This window comes from Sprattus sprattus (assembly GCF_963457725.1).
Source record: "Sprattus sprattus genome assembly, chromosome: 2".
NCBI lineage: Eukaryota > Metazoa > Chordata > Actinopteri > Clupeiformes > Clupeidae > Sprattus > Sprattus sprattus.
Window position 1 is genome coordinate 63,298,674 of NC_137921.1, and position 26,611 is coordinate 63,325,284.

The window sequence follows — 26,611 nt, forward strand, 5'->3', positions numbered from 1 at the left end:
TCTAACATTTGCTATATAATAAAGCAACAAAGGCAAGGTTCCATTTTCATGAATACCTAAACTGCATTGTAAGTTGATAAAAGAGACTGCTGAATGAATACATGCAATGTCACTCCTGGAATGGATCTACAACATGAATTGAATTGTGGGCCTTTTCTAACTACTTTGGATATAATTGGAAGTACTAGAGGTTGAACTGTTTTACATGTACAATACATCTGGTTCCCAGCCCAGTTTGACAAAGGCTCACAAAAAATGGCAATACTTTAACATTTGGTTAGTGAAGATTATACACCGACCTCTATGTAAAACGTTGTTCTGGGTCCATTCTGACCTTGCTTTGACGTAGGAATAGTACCAAAATGTTCAATTGTACAAACAGTATTCATATTGTTTGAATTACATATACAAATGCGAACTATTTGCACAGTCACAAGGAAATGGCTCAACTGAATGTCACATGTGCATCACTGTTGGATTATTTGGTTGGTTGGTGGTTGTCATTAATATTCATGCAAGTAATAAATGATCATCTCTCGAAGTTAGATCTTTAGTCTGAAACTGGTCAGAGAACCCACCCTTGTATTCCTGGGAATGTTTGAATATAGAAGCCTTTGGTTGGAGTCCCACCCTTGTATTCCTGGGAATGTTTGAATATAGAAGCCTTTGGTTGGAGTCCCAGCTATCTCATGTTACACAACGCACCTGTGAGCATATTGAACCTGAAAGACTGGCTTTACAAAATAAGAAGTGCAATGTATTTAGCAGAAGTTGACAGGAACCGACTTGAATACAGTCAAGTTGTGTTATAAATAAAACAATATTATTTATTATGATAATATATCTATATTTTTGAAAATAATGTATTGTCTACATCGTGTTGATATATCAACGTGATACTAATTATTTCACAGAAATGTAAATAAAGAGCAGATGGAATAATGAAACAGGACAGAAATTCTTTGAAACCTTTTTATACATAATAAAGATCTCTGAAATAAAGCATCCAGTGTGTACTGTTTTACATATACAAATGGAACCATTTGATTAAAATAAAAAATAAACCACCACAGTCTTCAGGAATATATAAAAATGCTGGTGTATTGCCATTTTGGTGATAAATAAGAGAGCATGACATTGCCATATACTTCAACTCAGGACAATATTTTGCAACTGCACCAGACAGGAGTACAGAAAAATGACAACAACCAACCGAGTGATACTTGAACGAATGTTTTAAGACATCTTCATTTCGAGGAAGGCAAAAGACCATAAAAATAAAGGCTTGTACAAGATGGACATCTGTTGTGTTGACACAAGTGAACAAAGGGGTACCAAATGCAGGATGTAATAAAATTCATTTTCTTCATATTACAGACTGCTGGTGGATGCAGTGGTCTCATAGCCAATATGTACACATGGACACAGAGCACTATCTACAATAATACATTTACATGGGTTATTCAACAGGAACCACCTAAGTACCTATACATAGTACCACAGAGCCCAATTTGTACACCATAGAATTTTTAAATTCAAAAGGGGTTGGACAAGGTAACGAGTTATTGAAACCGAATGATCTCAATGTTACCAAGGCAACAAAATGTGCAGAGAGTAAAAAAACAAAACATGCTTTACATTACATATCTAGAGTAAATCCAGTAACTACAGTGCCTGATTAAATATCAAATTAATCTATGATCCATTTTAGTGATTGAATGTTTATATTTAAAAGTATTCAAAACATCCCAATATACATTAACATGATTAGGCCAAATAGCACAGGTTGATTCACAATGATGGGAACATTTCAAACATTATTATTGTTTATGGGCACCGATCAGCAGCACATGTCATTGTCCAAATCCTGAGTACTGATTTCATATTGAAGACATTCAGTCAGTCCCTGTGAGCTTTGAGCTATTTCTGAAGAGCGACAGTGGGCCGCATTTCGTGAAGCTGCTTCAGCAAAAGATCTGCCACACCTGCGAAAGATTTGTCTATTGCAAATGTTACACTCCCGATTGAGGTCAGCTTCTCAGGATTTCTAAACTCCACGTAGCTTTGAATGTCTTTAAAATAGTTGCTAGCGATAGTTCGTTTGCACAGGACAGTGGCATGTTTCAGGTGAATGCTGGACGTTCGTTTCAATGGAAGGTTACTCAGAGAGTCATCACTAGCCCGCCTTTTGGGAGAGCCATTGGACGACTTCTCTAAAAACTTAAGGAAAGACACCTCAAAGCCCATAGGTTTGAACGAGCTTATAGCTGCATTCTGCTCTGCATTGTCCTCAGTTGCCGGGGCAGGGCTTGAGATGTTTGAGTCTGAGCCAGTGTCAGCATAATTAAGAGAGTGATTCCTTGTTCGTAACCTACCACTTGTCCTTCGCTCTTTAATTTGCCGGCGCTCGGACTTCCGTGGACGTCCCCTTTTGCGTTTCAGCTTCACTGAGGAGTCGGAACCATCAGTGGTCCCCTTAGCATCTGAGAATTCAGGGTCCTCTGTGCTTTCTTTCTCTGACGTGGGCTTTGAAAAATCAGACCCAGTTGCATCTGGACCTGTGTCTTCATTGTCAGAGCTCTCTGGAAAACCCTCCTCCGATTCCTCTGTATCGTCGCTTCTTGTTGAACTGCGTCGGATTCTGGATCGAGGGATTTTCTTGCAGAATATGAAGTGGCTCCTCTGCTCTTCTAAGTATTTGTCAGATAGACCATGCTTGACATAATGCTTTATGGCATTTCTTTCAGAGCTCATCACTGACTCACAGCCTTTGATCATACATGGATACTGCAAGGGAAATCTCTTTGTACACATTGCAGCTGCCTCGTCCTTCCCTTTCAAAGATGGCTTGCCGTATTGTGTCCAGTGGTTTTCTTGTGAATCCTTTCTTTTTTTGTCACTACCCTTCTGAGCTACTTTCTTGTTGTTCTCAATATTTTCTTTTCCATCAGAATCACTGTACTGGGACTTTCTGGAAATTGGCCTAACTCGTTCATCAATTTTCCGTTGATTCATGAGCTGGACTTTATAAAGGTCTTGGTGCTTTTTCATGGTGTGGCGTAACAGATTAGACCGGGTTGTGTATGCACAGTCACAGCCTTCAACTTCACATCTAAACATGCCTTCTACAGACTCAGCCTTTGCCATTTTAGTTTCTTTGTGATCTTTGTCGATATGGGCAATATATTTCCAGAAAGCTGTAAAAGATGTGGTGCATCCAGGCTGGTCACACTGAAACCTGCCCAAGTTTATGCTAGACAGGAAAGCACCTGCTTTGTCCAATTTGAATTTATGGAGCTGGAGGTAGTGTTGTAGTAGACTCGTCACCTCCTGAAAAATTCTAGAGCAGTCTTTAACCTGACATCTAAATTCTGTGAGCGGTGTTACCTCACCCTCTGGCTCTCCATCTTCCTGCTCTTCATCTTCTCCATCGGCTTCTTCATCATCATCATCATCATCATCTTCGCCTTCATTGTTAATTTGGGGTAAGGATGACTGATGAACAGCTCTGTAGTGAAGAATTAAGTTCTGCTGAATGGTAAAGGCTGCCACACACCCCTGATGGACACAGCGATAAGGCCTGTACGGGCTGAACACATCATCTGCTTCTGGCTTCTTCTCTTTGGCCTTTTTAGGAGTGTCTGTTCTTGACTTTGCCACTCTTAGTTTCACAGCTTTGGGTTTCTTCTCTGGAGACTGAGCAGCACAGGAAGCCAAGGGAGGTGCAGAGGAAAATTGGACCAGATTTGGAGATTCTGTTGGTAATGTCCCTCTGCCTTGCGTGCCATGAAAGAGCTGATTGTGTGCTCTACTTGACTGCTGCTCTACCTTTATATTTTGTACTGGGAACTGTCCAGTAAAGGTTTGTTCAGACTCTGGAGCTGTCTGTGCGACTGTCTGACTGGCTGTAACTTGTTGCGCAAAGTGTGGACCAATTGGGTCAATCTTCTCCTGCATTAGATCCAAGATGGCTGTGCTTGGCGCAGTAGCATGTGCGAATGGAGCTGAAAGACACTCTGGTTTGATTTTCTCCAATTCAGCCAATGGGTTTAGCAGAGGAGGACAGTGACTTTGCTGATACCCTTGTCCTAATGCAGAGGGGTTCTGAATGGGATAAGAGGTCAGTGCATCAGCACCCTCCATTCTTTTGTTATACTGACGCTTTATTTTAAGTTTAATCATTTCCTCCTGTGAGAGACTGTGAGCTGCTTGACAATGAGCCCGGAGATTTGAATTACGAGTGAACGTCTTGCTGCACATATGACAGCTGAATGGAGCAAATTTCAAGCTTTTCTTAATCTGGTTTAACATCTCTTCAGTGTAGTTATGGTTCTTGATGAAGTGTTTAAAAAGTGCATCTTTTGTCATAGCTTTATACTGGCAGTCTGTGACATCACAGGCAAATGGTTTTTGGAAGTCATTGGGGACCTGCAAACCTTTATCACCAGCAGCTATAAAACTTGAATCTAAACTGTTTGTGATGAGTGTATTGCCAACAGGCTCAATGGAAGACTTCGATTCCACAGTGTTTAAAGTGTGGCTGTCTTCTCTATCCAAGTCCATTCTTTCAAAACATCTCTGAACATCAAACATGACATCCAACGGGCCTTCAGAGTGGGGGAGGTGTTGATTGAAGTTTGTCTCTGTCACAACACTTTGGGCAGAGGGTACCCCATGGGTTTGTATAACGCCAACCTCAGGTTGAGGACAATTCTGCAAAGGAGATGTAGCATCAACTAATGGAACTTGTAAAGAGGGCAACCCTTTATGATTAACCACAAGTCTCTCGTGATTTTGAAAGGCCATCTTAGTCACACTAGAGGCCTCAGCAACCTGACTGATTCCTTTTGCCTGATTAGATGCAGAGGAGGATCTCGAGCTGGAGCTGGACTCAGCACTAGGTGTCTGAGATGAGCTGTTTCTTCTGTGGATCCCCCCGGAGAGGATTTGCTCACGCAATCTTTTCTTAACATTTTGTTCGGCGTGGTCCTTCTCCGAGTCAGCTGATAGAGTGCTGACGGTTGAAGATGAAGGCTGAGAGTCAGGGGAGTTGATGAGCTGGAGTGGGTCTGTCATCAGGTTTTGTGCAAGACTGGCCATCACTGACAGGAGCCCATCATTTGAAAGACCACTTGCATTAGGGATGGTGGTCTTACCCTTTATCTCCTTCATTTTCATAAGGGTTTCTGCTCTCAGTATTTGATTAATGTGGTCTGCTGGAAGACTGCTGAGGGAGGATAGCGATTGGTTTTCAGATAGCAATTGAGTGAGAAAAGGGTCTGAGATCTCATCACCAAATAGAGAGTCAGAAGACTGTAGGTAGTTCTCTCCATGAGGCTGACAGTCAGCTTTCAGCTGGTTATCTCTCGTGTGTTGAATTACTGTATTGTCAGGCAAGAGTCCATCTGACGAATAGCTACCACAGGGGTTTTGGAAGGCCTGCTGTTGCCCAGGAGTCTCATATAAACCAGGGACAGCCGAGTGATCCAATACTTGTTTGAAGACCTCACCATTCTGATTTCCATTATTGGTATAAGAGTTAGTGTTTGCTTGAGGGAAACTAACATTGGGGAATAATTTGGGATCGAGCGGACCTTTGGGAATGGGCTCAAAAGACTGATCTTTAAAACTGATATTGTACTGTGGAGATGGGGTAGCCTGTGGTGGATTCATAACATGTGGTGAATTTAGCAAATCAAGGAATGAGGATGGCAAATCTGCAGTTAGGTCTGTCTCATCTAAGGCTTTACAATGAGACCGTTTTGACAAATGTCCTCCAAGAGATTTGGGACTCTGGAATTCTCGGAAACATCTACAACAAATGAACTTTCCATCTCGAATAATAGCGGGCCACTTTGTTCTTCTGTTTCGCTTTCGCTTTGTTTCCCCATTATCAGAGCCTTCTTGAGAATCTTTGCCAATCCCACCACATGGGTTAGAATTGCCTTGCAAGCGGTTGTCTGGCATCATTTTATTCTGCGTTTGTGTTTGTTGGCTGTACGGCGCCTCAGGAACCTTCTGATGCTCAGTGAGAACCGGGTTATTCAGATTGTCCACATACGAGGGCAGCACAGGGCCAGAATCCGGGCCCAGGTTTGACTGTAGCAAGGAGTTGTTTGCCCCCTCTATGTTTGACTGACGAACATGACCCATTGCATCCAACTGTGTCCTTGCGCTTGGATTTCCAGAATAGAACTGACCATTTATAGGGTGAAATCCTTCTCCTGTTTTGTTATCACTTAATTGCTGACTGTTCCCTACCTGTGATGGCATATGGGTGCTTGCAAGTCTGTTATGGGGTTGTAATGAAGAGCCATCCATGTTTTGATGATGGCTGTCTGTTCTCTGACTGGGCCCAGCTGTGTCCATATGTGAAGGATAGGAATTATTATGGACTCCATGCAGGCCTGACATTAACACTTGCGAAGTGCAATGGTTTTGCTGTTGAAGACTAACATTGTCTTGCGGTGCAGCATGCCATGGCGCGTCAATATATGATGCAGGTAATGGATCCAGCTGGTTGGAGGAGTTCCCCAACTGGGAGAGCAGGATGGGGTTCAAAAGGTTCTCCATTTCTTCAGCCAGAGCTTGACCTGACAGTGGCACTGAATGAGAAGACGCTGTAGGACCATTCGAGCTCTGGCAAGGAGTGGGATAAGGTAGGGGTTGACCAAGCGCATTTCTTATCTGCTGGGGTGGAAGAGGAATTCTGCTACCATCTTGTTGGTGTGAGGGAGGCAAATAATTTGACTTAGCATTGACGGCAAAGCCTCTTGACAGAACTGTGGAAACCCTATTGTTCTTCTTTTCGAGCTTCCATTGAAGATAAAAATCTGGATGCACTGCCTTCATGTGTTTGGTTACACTCCTGTATGAGCTGTAAGTTCGACTGCATGACTCGAATGCACAGCAGTGTCTCTCCTTCTCTCCCTCTGGCTGGGTCTGACCATTGGTGCCAGGAGGAGGCACCATTTGGTTGACTGTACAATGTCCATTGAGAGGCTGAGGAGCCATTCGTGCAGGAAGAGCCTGGGAAGCTGGTGGGAGATTTCCTGTCAACACTGCCACAGAATTAGGAGCATGTCCCACAGAGGGCATGTGATTTGCTGACATACTCTGATACTGTGCTGGAATCTGTCTGCTGATGTCAGGATTGTGAGGTCTGTGCACTTGACTTTGGGAAGTAAAAGGTTGGTGCGTGAAAGGTTGAGGATGGTCCTGTAAAATATCAGGGAGAGGAGCTTGTTGAAAGTCTTCAACAGCACCGTGATATGAAGTGGTTGTGGGCATTATGATATTTGGTACACTCTGGATCTGATCATACATGAATGGCCCTGAATGAGGTTCCTGTGGTCTACACTGGTTCAGATGTGAAGGATGGACGTCCATGATGGGCTGATTCATGGGTGCATCTGGGTAAGGGACCTGCTGTAAGGTGTAGTGTTCCTGATCCGGGGGCTCAGATTTAACTCCAGGAGGATGATGAAGTGTGGGGATGGAGTCGAATTGATTTAGTATGCTCTCAATCGAGTGCTTCACCTTCAAAGGTTCTAGGGACTGAAGAGAGGCATCCTCTGCTGTGCTGGACTGGGACGTGTCTTGGGATTGAGTCAGCTCGTTGTCATGGTGATGGTGCTGCTGCACAGGGCTAGCATGATCTGAAAGTTGTTGTGTAGAAGAGCTACTATGACCGGCCTGAGAAGTAGTGTGGCTGTCGGTGAGCTCATTTTCCTCCACCTTCTGCACATGCTCTTCCTGGTGTTCATCCAACTGGGCCTGTGAGTGAAATAGTTTTCCGCAACCAGGAACTTTGCACGTAAAGGTTTTGTAATGCTGAGCTTCATGGTCATAAAGCATGTAGGCCTCATGAAAAATCTTCCCACAGCCAGGGAACATGCACTTTGCCTTAAAAGAAGCATGTTCCTTACTATGCGCAAGAAGCTCTGCATTAGAGTTGAAACTGGCTTTGCAATGCAGTTGTATGCAAATGTAGGGCTTGACACCACAGTGCACCTGCAAGTGGTCGTTCAGATGGGCCACACTGACAAACTGTCTACGACAATACTGACAAACCACTTTCTTGCTGTGCATTTCCAAGAAGCGCTTCGCCTCGTCATTGTCTCCGTGGTCCTTAACGTGAATAAGCAAGTTTTTGAAGTACTTGAACCCTTTTCTGCAGTTTGGTACAGGACACACATTTTCCTCAGCAAATTCTGCTGCACTCCCATTTTCCCCCATGTCCATAGCATCCCCAAAGTATGGTCCAAGGGAATCGCCATTCGCACTGTGTTTCATCTTCACCTTACGTTCCTGATTTTCGCCTGTTTTAGATTTCAGAGCTGCCACTGCTGGTGAAGATGTTTTTGACTTGGCCAATTTTCTAGTGGTTTTCATTGCAGCTAGACGTTCTTTGCATGACAGTTTGACATGTGACGCTACGTGTGGTTCCAGTGTCTCTTTAGTGTCAAAAGTCTGTGCACATATTGGGCAGCTGTACTGTCCATCTTTGAAATGAGTCTGTGCATGCCGTACGATCCTATGTCCGAGAAATTCCTTGTCACACAAAAGACAGTACTGCATGTAGGCCTGCCAGTTCCTAAACCTGGCAGACACGAAACCCTTCTCTCTCAGTTTTTTTATTTCTCTTTTCTTCTGTTTCTCATCAGTCATTTCCTTCAGTTCATTTGTAGTGTCTAAAAAGCATTCAGTGACATCTTTGAATTCTTCATGATCTTTGTCATCCTCAACGGCAGGTTCCTCATCATCATTAAGTTCATCAATGGATGACACGATAGACGCTTCCTCACCCATTAGAGCAAGACAATTGCGTTTCAGTGTCTTCCAATCCCAGAATTCTGGGTCAAAAGGCCACTGGGTTTTGAAGACCAACAGCAGCTCACATCGGAGAGAGTTGGGAACAGGCAGATTCTCCTCCTCGAGTTTCTGATCGGGTTCATTGTAGAGAGTCTCCACGGCGTAGTAGGAGTCCACTGTAGGCTCAAGGAGGAATTCAGTAAGCTGGCAGGCCCGTTTAACCTCCAGATCTGTCGGGAGCAGACACGAGATGGTTTTGCAAATGGTGGCCTTCGTCTTCCCATCTACAGATTCCATCTGGAGCGCCCTTATGCACATTTCAATGCACACAAGCAGACCAACATCATCCACCTGGAAAACAACCACTTTTGATTAGCCTCACATACATCTTACAAAACACAGTATCACTATTCAAGTAAAATGAAAGTAATCAGCAAAAATAAAGGATGTATTCACCTCTGACTGGATGACCTTGATGAAAAAAAGGATGTGGAAAACAGTTTTGGATAACTTCGACATCTGGCGACATCGGTCTAAGAAACCTTGTTCTGAGGAGTCGAGTCGCTTCAAAAGTTTACTCCAAAACAACGTGAGTTCCCTATAAAACACACAAAATAGGCATTAAACAAAACATTCTTACAAAACTGCATTTCAGCTTAAAAAGAATACTAAAACACAGCACCGAAGCCAAATCCAACCAACAAACACAGCCAAATTGACCCAGTGCACACTTAAAACAGTCATGGGCCCTCCTGTACTGCAACAGCCATGGCGCTTTAACTGCCCCTGTACTGCAAGACTATACAGGACAACAACAGTATCTATTCAAGGACACATGTGCACAAAATCACGCCGATTTGGTGACCTACCATGCACAGTAGGTCTCCCCCTGGAGGAGTTGGCATGTCAGGAAGGCAGAGCATAGCGTAAAGGCCCCCCTCTCGTCTCCGTCAGACTCCAAATTACAAATCATCTCCAAGGCATCCCGACAATCCACCTTGGAAATCTGTGAAGAATGAACACAAAGATTCCTTGCATGCCTGACTGATTCCACGTCACATCATATTTCAATATTTGGACAGAGCTCTGTGCTCTGGGAACTCAACCCACACAAAAGTCATAAAATGACAGCTTTTGAAAGTGCATTTTTTACACTTTATGTCAAGAGAAAAGAAATATACCTCCTCCATCAAGGGCTCCTGTTCTGCCACACTGGATAGGCTGACAAGGTACATCTGTTTAAAGTGCCCTTTGCCTTCAAACTCTTGGAACTCTGAACAGGCCTTTGCCAACAGGGCAGCCTTGCTCCGCTGGTTCTCTTTGATGAGTTGCTTTATCCTCATCCCCAAGAGAGTGGGTCCCTCCAGGGTAAGGAATGCATGAACTGAGGAGGAGGAAAAAAAACATCAAAACTAGCCTAAAATTAAGCAATAAGCCCCGCGAGTCCGTGCTTTGCGCTGATTTTAGAACAGGTAAGGGAGTTGTTAGGCACGACGCGAAGCGGAGCGGGGCTTATTGCTTTTCTAAACCTGTTACTACACATATTTGATATGGTTTCATAAATAAAGACAATTCAATTTAAGAAACAATAGTTTAATGATAAACCGTCATTCTTCCGCCACTAAAAATTATAGTTCCTAAATAAATCGTTGCCACGCAACCCTTGAAGCAACGCAACAGCCAGATGGAACACTGGGTATGAAATGCGCTATATGAATGCCTTGCCATTCGCTGCGCAGTAATATGGAATGTAATCAGGTCAAATTGTAAGGTAATGCTGGATTTTACAACGGCTTTTAGCCAATCACAATCAAGGATTTGAACAATCAGGTTTAGAACAGTAACTCTATCATGTATTCAAGCTCATCAATATTTGCCGTTTGTGAGGGCTGAGGTTTGCTTCCTTGAGCTCAAAATATTCTCATACATAAACTCTGTTTGAATTCATTACAGTGAGTGTCAGGGGATGAGTGTAAATACAAGAGAAGATGGTGTTGAATAGATGTAAATGAACCTCTTTCAGTTTGCGGCGCCTCGTTGGAGAGGATGCCCTGTAGTGTGTAGTTGCTCCATACACCAGCCTCCTGGGACAGGCAGGAGAGCATGTGCAATTGGAAGATGCCACTTTTCTGCAGCAGGTCATGGGCTGACTGGGGGGGGGGGGGGGGGGGATTTAAATCAGAGAAATCAACCACAGTGTATTTGAACACACAATTCTGAGTGAGTAAATAAAACAAAATACACTGGATCCTTATTTTGGTGTTAACATCCTTTGAGTTTAGTGAGGTTGAGTTAATCACAGATAAAATCAACAAAAAAAGATGAGTCGTTTTGATTTACAAAATCACAATTATGGTTGGATGGTAAAGAAATAAAATCACAACTTATTCTGTGGCAAATAACTGTCTCCATACCTGCACCGAACGTTGGAACTGTAGCCATAGGGATTGTGGAACATTGTCTGGAAGTGATAAAAGAAGCTCCAGATAGCTCCTGTGCCACAGCAGGGGGGGAAAGGCAATAACACACGATAAGTTTCTGCTTGTTGGTATTCAATAAGCACCCCCCTCACAGCCCTACTCCTCAAACACACCAACATACTTCAGGACTAATACTGTTTCAGAACGGCCCTGTATGACTCATCAAAAGTTTCATAGTTAGAAGTTCAACCAGGTGCATCATAGGAGGGGAATCTCACACAGTCTTTGTGCAGTTTAGCAACGAATTAGTGTCTTGTCTAGAAGAAGCAGTTTCATACAGAAAAGGGCAAAGGCATGTGGTGGGTTGGTCAAGTTGGAAGTGGATTTTAGTAAAAGGAGTCAGCCTTGACAGCATCATCTAAATAAGTCTCCACACTACTCTCGTCAAGAAGTGCTGAAGTTGTAAATGCCTGATGAAACTTGTTTAAGTCAATCAATGAATATGGGTATAGGAAAATCTACAGACACACAGCCCATGTGGGCTCCTTGTTGCACGACTGGACAACTTTGATTCTGTAGACCTGTGGCACATATAGGAATAGGAAAGGTTGGGGGTTTTGGATGCTCATGCAGGCTCACATGACGGAAGAAACAGGACTCACTGCCAAATGAAGACTGAGACATTAAAAAAAGTCTCCATGAATTGAATAAAATCTAGTTGTGGTTACTCTCAGATATATCAGTCACATCAGGGTTTTGCAATTTACATTTATTAATATATTTTCCAATATTTCCGGGAAAAGACACATTCATAGAATGTATGCATCATGTCCGATTGTACTGACCTCAGCAGCAAATTCAGTTAATTTTAATTAAATTTTGGCCGCAACAAACCACCTTGAGATCCTGGTGGGATCAGCAATTTTGAGAATTCCCACAGCAAATTCAGTCACTTTTGGCCGCAATAATCACAACAAACCCTTGCACAATCCTGGTGGGACTGATATCAGAGAGCAACAGCCGTGGTGTTGGAGAGGTTCCATAGGCTGATGGATCATTTCCAAAAAGAGTGGAATGCCAGTGTTAATGGAAGCGGTCTCTTCTTCCTTTCGATCAGCTTTGAAGTGAAGAGCTTGCAACATTATTTTCAAATTAACATAGCAGCTCTATGAGACCGGAGAAACGGAGACGTAGCCTCTTAATGTGGCTCTTGCTAAACGCTTCAGATTGACCTGACCTATAAGAACATATTATCTTGTAGTTTACGATTTATGCGGTCGTGATATGCAATATGAAAATAAGCTGCAAGCTAAACATACAAAGAGAATCTGGATAGGCCCCCCTTTTGTTATTTGCATTTAACCACTGATCTCCTGAACCAACCATCTACTGCATAAACACACACTGTTACTTGTGATATGGATATAAAAAAAAAACAGATTATTATTGTAAATCGTAGTTATGTACAAACCGAGTACCACTACTTAACAGTGTCTTTGTCCATTGCAAATCAAATTTCCAACAAGGTCTTATAAACTGGCCCACTGAACCTCTGACCCTCAACACCACTGCCATGACGCTCCAATACAACAACAAGTTATCACAAGGGGACATGACCAGAGCAGTGTCATGGGATCTGACGAGCGGTGACACAAGTCTTGGGATGTACTCACAGCGAGAGCCTCTCTGGCACTAAGGAGACGTTCTCACACTGGGTGGAGAGGAAGGCTGAGGCGTGGGCGTAGCTTAGCAGTGCTACGGAGTAGACCTCCACCAGAGGCAGTGGGTTCTCGTCGATTCTCCAGCGGCCTGCATATTCCACCAGTGTCTGGCAGGAGAGACGAAAAAGAGAAAGAAAAATTGAGTACACATGGTATAACAAATAATGGAAAGACTCAAATGAAAATGAATAAATAAACAGAGGATAGTGCAGGTATTTGAGGCATACAAACAAAGAAACCAAAAAAAGACACACAACCAAAAACCATCCACTTTAAATCATCAACCACATGTAGCCTAACTGCGATGGGAGACATTTAAGAATTGAAGATTTCAAGAACATTTCTATGTGGACACGGCATGAAGCCACAGCAAACAGTTGACTTCTGAATTTAATCTGGAAACATCAGTGACATCAGCAAACATGGTAATTATTCTCATAATTCAAACTGCAGTGCATTGAAGTGCAGTAACCTGTCGTTTTTGTGATCTGCCACTAACCCCCCTGAGGGCATGAGAATAATTAATGATGATGGGATTTGCTGTACTGTAGTGTGATTGACACATCAATATATTTCAAAAGTACTACAGAGATGGCTTTTGACAGGCATGAGGAGGGCAATGGCCATGAAACCGAAATAAGCAAGCCTTTTGACCGTGTACTGAGTAAATGGACAATCTGAGGGTTTGCTGTGTGAAAGCCTACCATTACACTCTGGTTAAGTGCCTGCCCAGAAAGCCTATTCTAGCTTAAAGGGCAGAGATCTGTTTATACCATTGATAAAATGGGAAAGAATTCATTTATTTTCTGGAAAGCCTACACTGTGACCAACAACCAGGCGGCACACCTTTCGTTTTACAATTATGGAAAAGAAACCCTTTCAAACATTCTGATAATAACTAATAACAAACTGTCTGGCTTGGCTAGATTAAAAAAAAAAAATAAATAACAGTGTTTTTATTTTAGATGATGCCGCTGGGGCGCAAATGAGTACATACTTCTGCTTACGGAAGGAGGACGTCAGCTAAGTAGGCAGACCTTCAAACGAGTACATACTTCTGCTTACGGAATCTGGCCATATGTGTCCCAGACCACCTCTGAGAGTGGTCTTAATGCAACCTCAAAACATCTTCAGTGCATTCACCCCTTTACTCACAGCTGTCCACGCATGTTAATACCAGGTGTGAACAGGGTCTGAGAATACACTGCCTACTAGGGGTTGTACGACTAGAGAGTTCAAATTTGTTTGGAAGCGCCAACTGAAGCAAATTCAATCACTCAAACTTTATTAAACAAAAAATTATTCAAATACACAAGTCTAGCCAACTAAAGATTGTGAGATAGCATTATGTAAATATATGTCTGGAGCCTTTCAAAGAAATATTAGCACCTATCAAGCAGAGATGACAAGACTTCTAACAGTTGTTTGTAACCTGACAAACCTGCCTTAATGTCTTAAACTGTGGGTTCCATTAAAGAAGACTGGAAGACATTGTAGGATTGATGAGACACAAATTCCCAAGGAGGTCACCAAGAGTTTAATCGCACAAAGCTCCCCCCTGTGGCTGAAGGGGAGTAGTGTATATGACCTCACATGACTTCAGACTGGCAGTAAGAAATGTGCCATCTGCACACATCAACATGAAGAACCAGAGGGAGCATTTATGCCATTACTCTGCCTGCCAAGCACAGCCAAGGTCAAGCACTGTAAACAGCATAATAATAATAATACAATGGCCACCACAATCAGTATATGACACACCAAGATGGCACTGTGCTGCTTTTCCAGAAAGCAAGACTCCACTCACTACAACAATAATGTGATGGGTTCATTAAGGAGCAAGCAGACATTTGGCCTTTGGGGGGAATTGTGTGTGAGTCAGAAAGGGACCAAATAAATACACAAACATAATCCACAGCAGGACAGACAACTGGTAAAAGCAAGAGAGGCTTGGAGTCTGTCTCAAGTTCAGCATAGTCAGGGTTCCTGTTGAGGAATCAATCATGTGAAAGCTGGAGCAGGTCTTGGCTCTTGGAGAATTTGACCTAATGCAGTCAGTGCCTTGCATGCACTCACAGCAGACCTTACACAGGCCACAGGAAGAGAGAGAGAGAAAGGGAGAACATGAGAGAAAGGAAGGAGAGGGGAGAGACAGAGAGATCAGACTAAGTGAGACTCAGAGAGATGATCCGACGCCTGGGGAGTGGCATTGATTACTAATGGCGCACAGCTACCCTGCTCAACCAATCCCAGACACAATCCTTTAATCATCACACACACTCACTTTTCCATTTCTCTAAGACTCCTGCAAGGTACCTTCCTATAATTCACAATGCTTTAGAATGCTATAGCCTACAGCATGATCAGTAGAAAACCCTGTGGTGCTATAAGGCTGCCAATAAAACCTGTTACAATTTAACTAAAAATATTTCAAACAAATTCCTGACAGATGAAGGTAGTGTAGCAGTTTAAATGGCAGTCGTAAGACAAGTTCATTAAAAGCTTCAGTCAATCAGGGAGCTCGATAATCAAATGAACCCAACAAAAACAAGGCTCCATGTCACATTACAACACATATCTCACACACACACACACACACACACACACACACACACACACACACACACACACACACACACACACACTAAGTGCTTTTGGAGTGTGCAATGTTGTCTCTGTCAACATGTCTATAAAAACTCAGGACCATCCCAAGTGTATGCTTTAAACCAACAAGCAGCCATCCAATGGATTTCTATCCATCCATTCTCCATATGCAAAAGCCAAACTCCAGTCTGTATCTATGATAAGGGGGTCTACAGCTAACACACATTTGGACATAATTCATCACTCATGCGTGAACAGCAGCAGCTTTCAATTACAAGCACATTACAGATGCCAATCATGTGGCCAAAGGCATTTCATTTGGAATGTCCTGGCCCACACTATGAGAACTCAAACCTGCTACAATGTCTTTGTGCTGAGAGGGGTTGCGATCCATCAATAGCCAGACGTCTTCAGCAGAGACCATTTCTCCTCCAAAAACACTTAAGTAAGGAGCTCACAACTGATTAATCGAACCTCAAACATTAAACTAACACACACGCAGTCAACACACACAAAAACACAACCAAACAATTAGACAACCATACAGATGAACAGGCTATATAGAACATACTTCCCACCCAGTCCCAGACAGATAACTGCAGGCCAAATAAACCATAAGTTGACTGCACCGACAAATACAGTAAGGCCTGACCTGCAAGGACACTCAGATAGCAGGCTGAACAACCAGCCATTGTTGTTGTGCTCTGTGTTGGCATGGGTGGGGTGGGGTGGGGTGGGGTGGGGTGGGGTGGGGTGGGGTGGGGCGCCGGGGGAGGCTCTCCCTTTCATAATCCTCCTGATTTAAAGATGAGGGGGTGTGCCAAACTCTATCTAACAGCTGGCACAGTGTGTGCTTAGCAAGAGGCTCACACTCTCTCACACACACACACACACACAGACACACAGCTCCCTCGAACCGGCACATACATATGCAACAGGCTGCAGACCTTACTAGCCTGAGGAAGCTCTGGGGTCTCAAATGTCGGCAGACTGAGATATTACGACTGTCTGCGGGAGAGGGCTCAAGGGGGCTGGGGGGGTGCCGGGCTAACATCACACAGACACCGGCTGTGGGCAACACTACAGGCTCCAGCCCTGCCACGCCTGGGGAGTCATGTGGCATGTAGAGGGTGTCAGGGCATGACAGGGGGGGGGGGGGGGGGGGGATGACAAGAAGCTCTTGGAGCTTCATCCAGAGACCTTGCAGGGGATGGAACAGCTGAGCATTCCACAAGAGGTCCCAGAATGGTGGAATAATCCTCTCCTGTCCCAAGCAAAACTATGCAAAACCTGGTGGGGCTGGGTGGGGCTGTATACATGCAATGCAGGCATGTCAATGGGCAGACAGATAGATTTACGGTAGGTCCATCGCTATTCACATAACATGACCCCTCTGATTGCTAGCTAAGCTCCAAATACAAAAATCTGGCTACACATAGGCATAATGCATACAAAACAACACATCCATCCATTCTCCATGCAAAAGCCAAACTCCAGTCTGTATTTACAATAAGGGGGTCTTCAGCTAACACATATTTGGACGTAATTCATCACTCATGCGTGAACAACAGCAGGTTTCAATTACAAGCACATTACAGTGAATAGCAGATTATAAGAGTAAATAACCAGTGCCTCCCTCTTAAGTGAATTTCTGGTGAGAGAAAAAGACATTCACCAGACAACACCCCCCCCCCCCCCCCCCCCCCCCCCCCCCCCCCCCATCTCTACTTGATAGAGAACCCCTTTGCAGCCTAGTCTTCTGAAGTGCTTAAGTACAAGCTTTGCGGATTGTTCTGCTATGTTCTTCCCCCTTTCTTTTTGCTAGAATGTATGCAGAACATCTAGGTTGATGGGATAGTGGTCCTGAACTGTACTGCCACAGTAGGACTTTGATCAGGGCTCTGCTACGTTCACACTGTAAGCTGCTACGTTCACGCGGCTCAATTCAAAATATATTGCTCCGATCATATTTTTTTTGTTTGGCTGTTCGCATAATTTATTTTTTAAAAAGGTGGATAATACCAGATCCAAGTGTCAACTAATCATAAACAATGTTTTATTGTGGCTTTTTGTGGCCTATAAAAATCTTGGTGGGGGAGCAATGTGTGGACAGTGGTGAGATATTAACTGGTCACAGAGGACACCACACATCGCTCCCCCCCCCCCAAGATTTTTAACATTTGCAACATTTCAGTTTTTAATATATTAATTTCCAAACAAATCACTAATATATGAAAGCATACCTGTTAACAATAAAAATACTGTCTGAGACATACTTACACATAGGCCTTATCTTTTGTTATATAAAAATCCAACTTATGCAATTAAGAGTTTATCAGGCTAAAAAGTCAAAGTATAAACGTTCTCCTATGTGCTAGCTTGAGATCCTGATAACGACTTAAGGTGAAGTGTTCCATCAAGCATAAAAAAAACCAGGGATAACAAGAAGTTCAAAGGCCTTGCTTATACTAACTGGAGAAAGGAAATCAATGCACTGTTGCATCTTCTACCACACTATGCCAAGTTGAAAAAGAAAGTGAAAGTGTTCTACTTTAGTTCCAGTAATTATCTTGTGAAATCTATTACCTCGGAGAGCCAGTGCAAGAGGGTTCCAGAGTTTACATTTAAGCCATCATGACTAAAACCAGGAAGAATCACTCATTTAAACTGCTTGTCAGGAAATATTACATTGCAATTTGCATAATACACTGTCAAATAGTCATTGCTCGTTGGCTTCTTGTAAGGTGAATTAGCCTACAGGACAGCTCTGGGCGCTCACATGTTACACATGATTATCCCCAAGGATCTGGACGATTTTTTTCTGTGTAACCTAATGGACATTAAATTGGTTTTCAGTCATTAACTGACCAAACCAGAGAAATGAACAACTCCATCAGCGGGGCACAGATGTCCCATTATGTGTGAGGGGCCAGCAGGACAGTACACTAACAGTCCACGTTACCAAAGGATGTCGAGGTATTAGCCATCTAACAATGTACTTCAAATGAACACTGGAGAGAGGAATCTACATGCTGGAAGGCTCAGATGACAGCAGGCCTTTACCTAACCAGTTTTTCTTCCATTTATCCGATCACTAACTTCAGTTTATTCAGAACGGGATGCGTGATTTGCTTAAAAGGAATGATAAGATAAAATGACTTCATTCAAATCACACACCATATGACACACAAAATGGTCAACGGTTGCAGAAGAATAGATTTCACTTCTTCATATAAATAGGGGACTTATATTGAGGTTTCCGTTGGAATAAAATCAAACTTTAAAATCGTGATTGCCAACTTAAGCTAAACTCGAATCAAGCAACATGTTATCAAGGTGATGTTACACTGACGGATGGGTGGTTGAGAGTGCGTTGCTTTGACAGCTCAAATGAGATACATTGGAATTCGTATGGACAGCATTTTTGAAAACTTAACAACTTAATACAACAAACTCACGCCCATCATCACCACCACCAACACCGTCCGCCACAAAGCCTACTAGACAGACATTGTCATGGTTAACAAGATCTCAGCTTACTGTCTAGGTAGCTTGCTAGTTAGCTAACTTAGCATGGCTACACTGCTGCAAATGAACCCAGATAGAGGATTTCGTTTAAGTGCACCACAAACAAGTCTGCATTAGACAATTTTCTTAAAGTGCAATATCCTTGTTAATCTGTCACTCAAGGAACTGTGTTCTTACATTATCACCGGTGGCAGTGAGCAAATTAATGATTACTGTTTTCATTTGCTGTAACATCAAGAGCTACATCAGCTTTCCAATAGCTTGATACGTAGCTAGCATGGCTTTATTTTGGTTTTCCAATTTTGCACAACCCTTAGGCATTAGTCGGACTCACCTGGCAAAATGCTTGGCAGTACAGCGATGCAGACTGCACAGGAGAATCCACACTCTCCTTCAACGCAGTAGAGAGTTCCTGGAAGCGTTCTCGGAGCTCCTCTATCTCTGCACTCCAGCCGCTCTGTCCGCTGCAGTCCTGTTCGGCCTCTTCGTCCGCCATCTTCGCACCGAGCTCCGCCGCGTACGCACACAACAGCATGTGATCAAAAGCGCCTACGTCCTCACGCAAAGTAGGAAAACTAAAGCACGTAGAAGGAGAGTGAAAACTTACGCCCCTAGTGATTGCCTTCCTATCGGTGGGCAGATTACATGTCAAATCCTATAGACCGAATTGAAAAACTACTACCAAGTAGTCTCAGTGAATTTATCGGAAACAACCATTTCTAGTGTTTGTAAAGTAATAACCTACTAACTGGGAACATTTGAAGCGAAATGTTGCCCTCTTTCAAGATTTTGAAATTGCTCCCGTTTCATAAACTCGTCCCGTGTCCTGCTGATCACCCTTGCATATGCCATGTTGAGCTGACGCCACCTGACAGCTCTCCCGTGGCGCTGCTCCACACGCACTGACCTACAATGGTTATCTCTACGCAGTGAGTTTGTTATAACAAAAATATTAAACCAGCCAATCAATACAAATAGGCATTTTGATCAGCTCACTGAGGCGCTCAAACCCGTGACGTAATGTAGCCTATACGACAAATGCATTGTAGTTTCTTACCACCCCCTTACTTGTGGCTTAAAATAAACTATATATAACAATAATAATACAACTTTATTTATATAGCACCTTTCATGCAAAAGAATGCAGCCCAAAGTGCTTTACAGCAAATACTTAAAAATAAACATCAAATAAACATAAAAACTAGGATACAGTGCAAAATAAATAAATAAATAAATAATAATAATGATAATAATTATTTTTTTAAATAAGTATAAAACAGTGATAGAGTGCATAACGATGAGAAACAAAATGTAATACATAAAATGCATAGCATAAGATAGAAAATAACACTCTGCAGAATTTATTTCATCTAACCCCTTAATATAACGATGAAAATCAAAGTAAGACACAAAACATTTTTATATAATTAAGTTTTTAATATATATATTTATATATAAGTTGAGATAGTTAAAGGCTAATGTGAATAGGTATGTTTTTAGCTTTCTTTTAAAGATGTTAAGAATGGCTTCCCTGATGTCTATAGGCAGTAGGCCTATGTTCCATAACTTTGGGGCGTAATTGACAAAGGCTGCGTCCCCAATTTTCTTACGGCTGTTGCTGGGAACCTCCAATAAACCAGCATTCGATGATCGCAGTGTTCTTGAAGGCAAGTATTTGACTAGGAAGTTTGCAATGTAACTTGGTGCTAGCCCATTAAGAGCTTTGTATATAAGGAGAAGGACCTTTAAGTCAATTCTAAAGGTTACTGGAAGCCATTGCAGAGCAGCTAAAACTGGACTAATGTGCTCTCTCCTCTTGGTTCTGGTTAATAGCAGAGCTGCAGAGTTTTTAATGAGCTGAAGTCTCTCAGTTGTTTTATTTCAGGAGGCCAGTAAGAATTGCATTACAATAATCAAGCCGGCTTGAAATAAAGGCATGAATCAGTTTTTCTTTTTGATTTATAAACGGCTTTTTGTTTTAGGGCCAACTAGTAGGATCTATTTTTTTTACTCGTTTAACTTTAATAAATTATCGCTCATCCACTTATTTATCGCCAAAAGACAGGCAGAAATGGAGTTTATAGCTGCAACATCATTTGGTTCAGCAGAGATGTTCAGTTGTGTGTCATCAGCATAATTATGGAAACATACACTGTTCTCTAATGATGTCCCCAAGTGGCAGCTGTATAGTGAGAATAATAATGGTCCAAGGCAGCTCCCTTGTTCAACCCCAAAGCACAGTGAACTATGATCACCTGAATCAATACAGATTGTCTCAAAGCTAATGCCTGGGAAGCCAATATGGACTGTGAAAACCTGATGGAGGGAAACAATGTCATGGCTTACCTCCCAACTGGATTCAGCACATTTGATGCAATTCCTTTGTTTAGTGTAGAAAAATACCATGGTTGTATACAGTGGTGTGGTCACGTAATGTCAGGCAGAGATATCTCGGTGCAGAGCCGAATATCAGGTCAAGCAGAGAGGCCTGTTTTCTAAAATCATGAAAGTGCAGTTTCTACAGGTGCAGGCTTTTAGAGCCAGCCAAATATCAACTAAAGGGTTTCTGCATAAGGGATGCAGCTTAGACAAAGAAAGGGAGCATTTCCCAAAACAGTCTTAAACAGAGTTTTGAAAACATAACAGTCATAACGGACTTTTCAAAACATGGACAAGGACACAAACCTGCTCATTATAAGACGTCATTGTCTTGAAATGTACTAATATGCAGAATATTCTGATTGGCCCAACTTTGATACGTTTTTAGTTTTTGATTGGAAAAGCTTAGTGATGGAAAATGAAGTATAAAGTGTAAGTGCACTGATTTTCGCAGAGATGCTCCATGGACCGCCCCTCAAATCGGATGGAAGTCTGCAAGATTGAATAAACCAGTTCATCGCATTCTGTCGTCTGCCTCTCATTGAAGTAGCAACTTTAAGATTTGAAGGGATTGTTTTGCTACAACATTAGCTTCACACTGCCATGAGCTCAGTCAGTGTCTGTGATGTCTGTTGGAACATGTCAAAGCTGGGGAAAAAGCTGGACTGTTTTAGTAAGATATTCACATTAAGGACATTGTATTTTGATATAAGATATAAAAAATACACAAAAGCATACATTAGGCCTGTATAAAATATTTATATATACAGTATATATTTTAAAAGATGCTTAAATGGCAAGAAGAGTTCAGCTTTGTCAAAGTTAATGTCTATAAGCAGAATTTTATAGACAAGGCATATTTAATGAGTTAATTTTTGCACCTTGGAAAATCCCTTCTCAATTGTGCAGGGCATTTTTACAAGACCACTCACTGGGTCCTGTGCACAAAGAGACCTCAGCGAGACATCACAGCTGGAATGTAAAGTGTTCAACGTAGCGTGTTGTGTAAATGTATTTGTGTTTAAATTACATGCTGCATTACATTACCATCACAGCTTTCAATCTCTCAATATCTCTCAGCAGATCACAGATCAAATGATCAGATCTAAACACTGTCAAACCCTGGGTGGGAGACTGGGAAAGATGTTGGCGAAAAGCGTGGCAAGTAGCGACCTGCATGGCTCCCAATGCCCCTGCCCAGAGATGGAGGAACAAACTGCAACTGATCTTTTGTTAAATATGTAAAACCACTGACTCAACTTTTTGAGATCATGACCGATCTAATTAGTATAGAGTAAACTTTGTTCTGGCCCAAATTGGCTCCCTATTGTTGAAGGTTCTCTAACGTCCACCATACACAACCAATTTAGTTCCCTGTCAGGTTCCACAAAGCAGTGGGTGTAGTTGGGAGTAGTGGCGACTCCTATCATCGGTGTATATGTGTATATATGGAAAGCACTTTGGATACTGGCAAAATGTTAAATAACAGTAATCATTCATTTTATTCATGTTTTGCATAAATTGAAATCCACTTCTTAAGAACCACTCAGAAAATGGGCAACCTGTGGTGCTTAATTGTTTCCGCTCTGGCAGACTGTGGCTGCCTTCCAGTCACTGGTTATTGGATTCATTCATCACACCTAAAAGGTAATTCAGACTCCTTTTTAGATGTTTGAATATCAAATCAGCCATAACGACTGTATAGTCATGGTATTAGCCAAAAATGCATTCATAATCCATAGTTGTTGTGTAATTTAGTAGTACACTGTCTCTTCAAACACAATTATTTTTCTTGCATCAGTGATAACAAATAGGAGGTTTCATAATTTAATATAAATAAAATGTAGTCCCACACAATCCACTCCATAAAAATGGTATCAAATGCACTGGTGTCAAGTGTAGCATTTCACAGAGCAATGCTATATGTGTCTTCTAGGGTGCAGCACATGTTGACTTTGAGTAAATTCTTTCATTCAGCGCATTTGTGGAACCACGAAGGCATACTTTTAAAAATCAACTTCATAATTTGCATCTGCAAAGATCTGCACTTACACCCTGGAATGTGAGCCTGTAATGATAGCCTTACTCTATGAGCTACAGAAGTCTGAAAAGCTTTTATGTGTGCCCTTTCCTTCTGATCAGCTTCTTAAAAGCCAGCTTGAAGTCTTCATTGAAGCTGGTGTAAAGGAGAGGGTTGATGAGGGAGTTGATGTAACCAAGCCAGGTGAGGAGATCAGACACCTGCGGGGAAGGGTTGATGAGCTGAAGGCCCACTAGGACCTCCTTCACGAAGAAGGGGAGCCAGCAGAGAATGAAGGCCCCCAGGATGAGCCCCAAAATCCGAGCAGCTTTCCTCTCACGCAGGGTGCAAATCTGGTTCCTCTCATCTGCCCCGTCGAGGTCCGTCTCGAAGGACGGGATGCGGATGGTGACGTTGAATCGGTTAAACTCGACAGCGGGGTCGGAGGTGGAGAGGTCGGACACGCAGAACGTGTGCACGACGCGGACGTGATTCAGCGAGTGTTGGCTGTCCGTGCTGCGGCTGCTGAGGTGCCGAGAAGACCCCCGCTTCTGGTAGAGCGTCCTCGCTGCACTGTAGATCCTGTAATACAGGATGAGGATCAGAGTCATGGGGATGTAGAAGGCTCCGAGGGTGGAGTAGATGGTGTACCCCACATGGTCATGCTCTATGATGCACTGGCTAGCCACCGTGGATTTGTGGCGGTGCCTCCAAAAAAGAGGGGGCAGTGAGATGAAGATAGCGATGACCCACACCACAGCCACCATCACTGCAGCCCGCCGGGCCGTCCTCTTGCGGGTGTACTCGATTGCCTTGGTGATGGCCCAGAAGCGGTCCAGTGCAATGACACACAGGTGTAAGATGGAGGAGGTGCAGCAGGTCATGTCCACGCTCAGCCACACTTCACAAACCGCCTGCCCCAAGGACCACGTCTGCATGGTGATGTACACCGCGCTGATGGGCATCACCAAGATAGACACCAGGAAGTCAGTGACGGCCAGCGAGCAGATGAGGTAGTTAGCTGGCAGGTGGAGCTTCTTGGTGGTGCAGATGGCTGCGATCACCGCCATGTTTACCAGCGCCGTGAGCAGGGTCAAGACCCCAAGAAGGACCACCACCACAATCCTCTCGGTCACCGTGGGAACGCGAAACACTGCCCCTGCTGGCCCGTCAGTGCAGTTTGTTGTATTTGGGGGCACCTCCGAGCTCTCCCACAAGTACCTCTCCATCTCCATCTCTGCCCCAGCCTGGCTGTCTTGCCAAGCTGGAGACACTCCAGAGCTGTGGGCAGGAGCTCCAGGTTAACAGCAGCCCTGAAACACAAATACGATTTAAAATTTCTCTTCACTGAAGGAACACAAGTAAATCTGATAAACCATCTCTTAAAATACTTTCAGGAGACAGCTAAAACCATAAGGTATACTTTAATGAAAATGAGAGTTGGCAGAAAAAGTTAAGACAAGGTCATCTGCAATCAGAAAAATATCTGCACGATGGAGAAGAGGCTGTGATCTACTGAACTGTTAGTATGCACTTAACTTGGCAATCACCCAGTAAAAATGAGTCCATTTCACACTTGAGATTTCAGTACTTCAAAAAACGGTTTCGACCTCAATGTTTATCGCAGAATGCATTGCCTTCTGTATTGACCAACTTTGAGGCTATTAGCATAGAGGACAGATTAAGAATGCCACATTCAAATCCACAGGGCCATGGTGTGGAACACAAACACATTACAATAATATTAATTTATAATTATAAACCAGATGCTCAGGGGTTTTGCATGCATGTCACGCCAACATCTATGTAGATGTGTTTTCAGGGGAATGAGATACATACTGTCCACCTGCAGTGTGAGATATAACAAAGATGGCAGAAATTAAACAGGTACAATAAAATTCAATTTCATTCTGAATAGCGTGTCCTTAAAGGTCACAGCAGCTTCTCGCAAATGAGGCATGTCAAGCCAAACAACAACAACACATGGGAATTCTTTTAAGCGTGGGATTCATTGACCTTTATTTTTCACAAGCTGGTGACAGCTGCCATCACCGAAGGACCATGTGTGCAGACACCAGTTCATTTAAAGCCATAGAGGATGGCGGGTTATATTACAAAAGAAGCTTTCAGCCCTGATGTGGTTCATTGTGGCTCAAAGTGGCACTCTGAATACAGTCCATAAGGCAAGGATGACAGGTGGGCCATATCATGCAGGGGGAGATCAGGTGTGAACTAGTGCGGGTGCGCTGGCAGAACCAGAGCATATTTCATTCCACTGCGATAGGAAGACTCAATCAAGTTTGATAAATGTGTATGAGACTAGACTCTATCATGTGGAATGGTGCTTCTGTTTCTGATTTACCTGGGCTACTCCCTATTTGTCTGTTATAATGTGGACTCTAAAAATGATCCCCAGTTATGATTTATTTACACATTATACCACTAATTGTGGCCTTGGTAAGAAGTACAGTAGTAGTAAGAGGTTAGAACGAATTGTGACATAAGATTGCATATTTGAGGCTAGGTTGAAACTTCTCCTTTTGTCCACATGGTGGCAGTAAAGGGAGAATACAGCATTTTTAGGAATTCAAGTAGATTGGACTAAGGCAATGCACTTTTTTACCAAGGTTCATGACTAAGGAATGAAATCACATTAGGACCACATAGTGTAATAGACCAAATTGCCATCTGTAAAATGTCACAGGGAGACCTAGACCTTTTGTGATTGTGTGAAAGATGTACGCAAGTGCTGAACATGAGTTCATTTGCATCTAAAAGGGACTTGATTTCATGGAATACTCATTCTTTAATTAACTTTATGGGGGGGTCTCAAACTTCAGAGCGACGGGTGAACAGTCTCAGTGTGCAAGTGATGGCTCATTTCTAGCAGACAAGTCAAAGGTGGTGTGAGGCTTTTGAACTAAAAGGCTTTTTTAAGAGCCATCAGAATAAAATTACAATTCTTGAAGATTCAGCTTTGGAAGAACAGAAATCAGCTGCAACTCTGGACAAGTCATTGAGGAAAACAAATCGTATTATGTGTGTTGCGCCTCAAAGCTCCTCCTGTGCGTTACATGGATAAAAATGTTCAGAGGTTCGCACTCTCTGTGAACAGGATTATCAAA

The 26,611-nt window shown here is 42.9% G+C and overlaps 2 protein-coding genes across 2 annotated transcripts; both read right to left on the minus strand.

Moving 5' to 3' along the window:
• Positions 1 to 997: 997 nt before the first annotated feature.
• Positions 998 to 19,598, minus strand: znf292b (zinc finger protein 292b). The gene is made up of 8 exons (XM_080832959.1): positions 19,422 to 19,598; positions 12,908 to 13,062; positions 11,229 to 11,307; positions 10,829 to 10,964; positions 9,996 to 10,198; positions 9,684 to 9,820; positions 9,271 to 9,412; positions 998 to 9,165 (listed from the first exon to the last, which is right to left on the minus strand). Exons 1-8 carry the CDS (start codon positions 19,581 to 19,583, stop codon positions 1,921 to 1,923), a joined length of 8,259 nt encoding a protein of 2,752 aa, XP_080689085.1. The 5' UTR covers positions 19,584 to 19,598; the 3' UTR covers positions 998 to 1,920.
• Positions 19,599 to 23,581: 3,983 nt separating this feature from the next.
• htr1e (5-hydroxytryptamine receptor 1E) lies at positions 23,582 to 24,721 on the minus strand (the record flags this gene model as incomplete). Its single annotated transcript, XM_080860641.1, has 1 exon — positions 23,582 to 24,721. One exon carries the CDS (start codon positions 24,719 to 24,721, stop codon positions 23,582 to 23,584), a length of 1,140 nt encoding a protein of 379 aa, XP_080716767.1.
• Positions 24,722 to 26,611: the final 1,890 nt, after the last annotated feature.

Coding starts and splice junctions, on each gene's coding strand:
- znf292b (XM_080832959.1), bottom strand. CDS start 19,583: ATGGCGGACGAAGAGGCCGAACAGGACTGCAGCGGACAGAGCGGCTGG. Junction 10,965..11,228: donor AGTTCCAACGTTCGGTGCAG/GTATGGAGACAG, acceptor CCCCCCCCCCAG/TCAGCCCATGACCTGCTGCA. Junction 9,166..9,270: donor TCAAGGTCATCCAGTCAGAG/GTGAATACATCC, acceptor GTTGTTTTCCAG/GTGGATGATGTTGGTCTGCT.